Consider the following 6,324-nt stretch of genomic DNA (forward strand, 5'->3'; position numbering starts at 1 on the left):
TTAACAAGAGGACCATGATGGTCCTGAATCGCTCACCTATCTCAACATGACCCAGTGTTCAACTGAGTATGACATCGTTATTTCTATTATTTGACATAGTGACCTAGTTTTTGAGCACATGTGACCTAGATATCATCAAGATAAAAAATTCTGACCAATTTTCATGAAGATCCATTGAAAAATATGGCCTCTAGAGAGGTCACAAGGTTTTTCTATTATTTGACCTAATGACCTAGTTTTTGAAGGCACGTGACCCACTTTTAAACTTGACCTAGATATCATCAAGGTGAACATTCTGACCAATTTTCATGAAGATCTCGTGAAAAATATGGCCTCTAGAGAGGTCACAAGGTTTTTCTATTTTTCGACCTACTGACCTAGTTTTTGACCACACATGACCCAGTTACGAACCTGACCTAGATATCATCAAGCTGAACATTCTCACCAATTTTCATGAAGATCCATTGAGAAATATGGCCTCTAGAGAGGTCACAAGGTTTTTTCTATTTTTAGACCTACTGACCTAGTTTTTGACCCCACGTGACCCAGTTTCGAATCTGACTTAGATATCATCAAGATGAACATTCTGACCAATATTCATGAAGATCTCATGAAAAATATGGCCTCTAGAGAGGTCACAAGGTTTTTCTATTTTTAGATCTACTGACCTAGTTTTTAATCCCACGTGACCCAGTTTCGAATTTGACCTAGATATCTTCAAGGTAAACATTCTGACCAATTTTAATGAAGATCCATTGAAAAATATCGCCTCTAGAGAGGTCACAAGGTTTTCCTATTTTTAGACCTACTGACCTAGTTTTTGACCGCACATGACCCAGTTTCGAACTTGACCTAGATATCATCAAGGTGAACATTCTGACCAATTTTCATGAAGATCCATTGAGAAATATGGCCACTAGAGAGGTCATAAGGTTTTTCTATTTTTAGATCTACTGACCTAGTTTTTGACCCCACATGACCCAGTTTCGAACTTGACCTAGATATCATCAAGGTGAACATTCTGACCAGTATTCATGAAGATCTCATGAAAAATATGGCCTCTAGAGAGGTCACAAGGTTTTTCTATTTTTAGATCTACTGACCTAGTTTTTAACCCCACGTGACCCAGTTTCGAACTTGACCTAGATATCATCAAGATGAACATTCTGACTAATTTTCATGAAGATGCATTGAGAAATATGGCCTCTAGAGAGGTCACAAGGTTTTTCTATTTTTAGACCTAATGACCTAGTTTTTGATCCTATGTGACCCAGTTTCGAACTTGACCTAGATATCATCAAGATAAACATTCTGACCAATATTCATGAAGATCTCGTGAAAAATATGGCCTCTAGAGAGGTCACAAGGTTTTTCTATTTTTAGACCTACTGACCTAGTTTTTGACCCCACGTGACCCAGTTTCGAACTTGACCTAGATATCATCAAGGTGAACATTCTGACCAATTTTCATGAAGATCTTGTGAAATATATGGCCTCTAGAGAGGTCACAAGGTTTTCTATTTTTAGACCTACTGACCTAGTTTTTGATGGCACGTGACCCAGTTTCGAACTTGACCTAGATATCATCAAGATGAACATTCTGACCAACTTTCATAAAGATCCCATGAAAAATGTGACCTCTAGAGTGGTCACAAGCAAAAGTTTACGGACGCACGGACGGACGACGGACACCGCGCGATCACAAAAGCTCACCTTGTCACTTTGTGACAGGTGAGCTAAAAATAGGAGGTGCGCAAGTTCATATCATGATTAAGACTCAAGCAAGTTTTTCATGAATCTATATCAAATACTTTTTGAGCTAGGCACGTCACAAGGTGAAAATGTGCATTTTTGACTATTTCAGGGGCCATTTCTCTGAAAATAGGGGGCCGACCCAAACGAAAACTAGGAGGTGCGCAAGTTCATATCATGATTAAGACTCATGCAAGGTTTCATGAATCTATATCAAACACTTTTTGAGCTAGGCGTGTCACAAGGTGAAAATGCGCATTTTTTACTATTTCAGGGGCCATAACTCTGAAAATAGGGGGCAAAGCCAGATGAAAAATAGGAGGTGCGCAAGTTCATATCATGATTAAGACTCATGCAAGGTTTCATCAATTTATATCGAATACATTTTGAGCTAGGCGTGTCACAAGGTGAAAATGTGCATTTTTGACTATTTCAGGGGCCATAACTCTGAAAATAGGGGCGGAGCCAGACGAAAAATAGGAGATGTGCAAGTTCATATCATGATAAACACTCATGCAAGGTTTCATCAATTTGTATCAAATACTTTTCGAGCTAGGCACGTCACGAACTTCAAACGGACGGACGCCCATACGATTTGGTATTAGTTGGTTTTTCCATTGTTTGAAAACAATAGAATGACCACTTAAGGAACAAAAGAATTCTTTTGGTTACGGAATGAATACAAAGGATTTCTATTGTCTTAGGCCACACCTCCTATAAACCTAAGGTATCAATCGTGCGTCCGTCCGCACGGACAAGACCAAATCTATATGCCTCCACCACTCATGGGGGGGGGGGCACAAAAATGTTGACATGGCTGCAAATCAAAGGTCAAAACGTAATATTAAACTGAATAATTTAACTTGCTGTTTTTTTTTTACATTTCCTAGCAATTCAGAGATGAGTTAAAGTTGTTATGATCTGATTAATTAGAGAAGAAAACATGTATCTGGTAATACATACATGTTTGTACTGTTTGATAGATACATATCCAGGATCTGTGAGACATGCAATATAGTATAGGGTCAGAGATGTCACAAACAAACACAGGAACACAGCTCCATACACAAGGTCATTAATCTCTACCAATGCCCATCTTAGACCTGTAAACAAACAACATTATCTATCATGAATGAATTCAATGACTTTCAAGCACAAGTTTAACAATCTAGACAAGAGGACCATGATGGTCCTGAATCGCTCACCTGTCCCCACATGAACTGAGTATGACGTCGTTTTTTCTATTATTTGACATAGTGACCTAGTTTTAGAGCTCATGTGACCTAGTTCTGAACTTGACCTAGATATCATCAAGATAAAAATTCTGACCAATTTTCATGAAGATCCATTTAAAGATATGGCCTCTAGAGAGGTCGCAAGGTTTTTCTATTATTTGACATAATGAACTAGTTTTTGCAGGCATGTGACCCAGTTTTGTACTTGACCTAGATATCATCAAGGTGAACATTCTCACCAGTTTTCATGAAGATCCATTGAAAAATATGGCCTCTATAGAGGTCACAAGGTTTTTCTATGTTTAGACCTAGTGACCTAGTTTTTGACTGCAGTTGACCTAGTTTCGAACTTGAACTAGATATCATCAAGATGAACATTCAGACCAACTTTCATAAAGATCCCATGAAAAAATGGCCTCTAGAGAGGTCACAAGTTTTTTCTATTATTTGACCTACTGACCTAGTTTTTCACCACATGTGACCCAGTTTCAACCTTGACCTAGATATTATCAAGATGAACATTCTGACCAATTTTCATGCAGATCCCATGAAAAATCTGGCCTCTACAGAGGTCACAAGGTTTTTCTATTATCTGACCTACTGACCTAGTTTTTGATTGCACGTAACCCAGTTTCGAACTTGACTTAGATATCATCAAGATGAACATTCTGACCAATTTTCATGCAGATCCCATGAAAAATATGACCTCTAGAGAGGTCACAAGGTTTTTCTATTATTTGACCTACTGACCTAGTTTTTGACCGCACGTGACCCAGTTTCAAAATAGACCTAAATATCATCAAGGTGAACATTCTCACCAATTTTCATGAAGATCCATTGAAAAATATGGCCTCTAGGGAGGTCAGAAGGATTTTCTATTTTTAGACCTACTGACCTAGTTTTGGAACGCAGTTGACCCAGTTTCGAACTTGACCTATATATGATCAAGATGAACATTCTGACCAATTTTCATGCAGATCCCATGAAATATATGGCCTCTACAGAGGTCACAAGGTTTTTCTATTATTTGACCTAGTGACCTAGTTTTGGACCGGACGTGACCCAGTTTCGAACTTGACCTAGATATCATCAAGATGAATATTCTGACCAATTTTCATGCAGATCCCATGAAAAATATGACCTCTAGAGAGGTAACAAGGATTTTCTATTATTTGACCTACTGACCTAGTTTTTGACCGCAAACTTGACCTAGATATCATAAAGATGAACATTCTGACCAATTTTCATGCAGATCCCATGAAAAATACGGCCTCTACAGAGGTCACAAGGTTTTTCTATTATTTGACCTACTGACCTAGTTTTGGACCGGATGTGACCCAGTTTCGAACTTGACCTAGATATCATCAAGACGAACATTCTGACTAATTTTCATGCAGATCCCATGAAAAATATGACCTCTAGAGAGGTCACAAGGATTTTCTATTATTTGACCTACTGACCTAGTTTTTGACCCAGTTGACCCAGTTTCAAACTTGATCTAGATATCATCAAGATAAACATTCTGACCAATTTTCATGAAGATCCATTGAAAAATATGGCCTCTAGAGAGGTCACAAGGTTTTTCTATTTTTAGACCTACTGACCTAGTTTTTGATCGCACATGACCCAGTTTCGAACTTGACCTAGATATCATCAAGGTGAACATTCTGACCAACTTTCATAAAGATCCCATGAAAAATGTGACCTCTAGAGTGGTCACAAGCAAAAAGTTTACGCACGCACGGACGACGGACGCTGCGCGATCACAAAAGCTCACCTTGTCACTTTGTGACAGGTGAGCTAAAAATGAAAGTTTGATCCCCAGTGAAGGGAATGCTTTCCATGACAAAATTAACAGTTTCTAGAAAATACATGGTCGGCATTAAATCTCCCGCACTGAGTGTAGTCGTAAGCATTGAATGTACACTATCAAGCCTATGTTATACCAGTCATATACTCAGTAAGTGCGTACATCCAATAGTGGCGACAATGTTGGCGGAAAATACATCTGAAATCTAAGCTGACTCATATTCACTATCATTTAGATTAGAAAGTTGTAGAGAATATTGAACATCTGATTAACGGACATGTTAAACAAGAGCTGTCACTAATGGTGACAAATGCCCCCGCAGCGCCTTGACCTTTGACCTGGTGACCTTGACCTTTGACCCAAAGTCAGTAGGGGTCGTGTACTCAATACTTACTATCAGCATGTGAAGTTTGAAGGTCCTGGGTGCAGTGGTTCGTGAGTAAAGTGCCTTCATGCAAAAAGTTAACGTTGTGACGAACGAACAAACGGACGGACGGACAGTTGAAAACTAATATGCCTCCCTTTGGGGGCATAAAAATAAATACTGCTAGCAATAAATATACATAGCACACTCCGTCTTCACTCAAATCAAACCAGATGGATAGCTCAGTGGTTTGCACACTGGCCTTCCAATCCTGAGGTCGGGGTTCGATCCCCGGCAGCTACTCGGGAATTTTCAGAAACGCTTTTCAGTGTTTCCCACCCAACTAGAGGTGTACTGGTCAGGAACCCAGGCAATCCTTGCGTGTATCAGTGCTATACACTGGGCACGTTAAAGAACCAGGCTGTCTATTCGAAACGAGCTAGGCTAAGTTAGCCGGATAAGCCTGTATCTGATTTCTGATCTCTCTGTCGTGGGGGCTTTGTCTCACTCTGTCCCTCTGGTCAGATCGCTCTGTGTCTGTACTAGTAGAGGATGAATTATGCGCCCTGTGTGGCTGCATTCGAACTATGTAAAGCGCCTTTAGCGCTATATAAATCTGGTATAATTTAATGTACAACGCCAGTGAATATACTATGTGTAAAATTAGGCGTTTAATCAAATAAAGCAGTTTCAGTTTTTCTGGTAAAAAGCCTAAATTTCATGTAAAATTGCTTGAACATTTTGTTTTAATGTTCATTATGAAAAAGGGGAAAATAACTTGAGAATTTTACCAGTTTCTTTCCACAGTAGGGTAGAGAGAATTGCTGAACACAGTCCTGTATGGAACAATCGTACCAGAGCATTTAAACCACAATGTCTTCTCATCCCAGACTCTTTCATATTTCACCTAGATTGTTTACCGCCAGACTTCATCTGAAATAAGTGATTGAAATATTCGTAATATCTGTCAATGATGTTTGTAACTTTGTATCATCTTTGGACCTGTTGAAACTGGTGACTGCCCTCACAGTTTCAGCATTTCATTCAACATTGTGTCTGACATGAATTTCACACCATTATTATCCTTGTCCTCAAAAGTAAATAATATACTTAACAAGAGCTTAGTGGACAGCACGCTCGACTATTCTTAGTGCTTGATAGTA

General features: G+C 39.0%; 1 protein-coding gene across 1 annotated transcript in view; it reads right to left on the reverse strand.

The window, feature by feature from the left end:
* The window catches only part of LOC128552038 (palmitoyltransferase ZDHHC12-B-like), a 30,007-nt gene extending 23,885 nt beyond the window's left edge, over nt 1-6,122 (reverse strand). The window contains exons 1-2 of the mRNA XM_053533036.1: nt 5,953-6,122; nt 2,716-2,855 (exon numbers count right to left, since the gene is read on the reverse strand). Coding sequence (XP_053389011.1) covers nt 2,716-2,855; nt 5,953-6,061 — 249 coding nt within the window. The 5' untranslated portion in view covers nt 6,062-6,122. The remainder of the gene's footprint in view (nt 1-2,715; nt 2,856-5,952) is intronic.
* Nucleotides 6,123-6,324: the final 202 nt, after the last annotated feature.

Source organism: Mercenaria mercenaria, unplaced genomic scaffold, assembly GCF_021730395.1.
Source record: "Mercenaria mercenaria strain notata unplaced genomic scaffold, MADL_Memer_1 contig_1969, whole genome shotgun sequence".
NCBI lineage: Eukaryota > Metazoa > Mollusca > Bivalvia > Venerida > Veneridae > Mercenaria > Mercenaria mercenaria.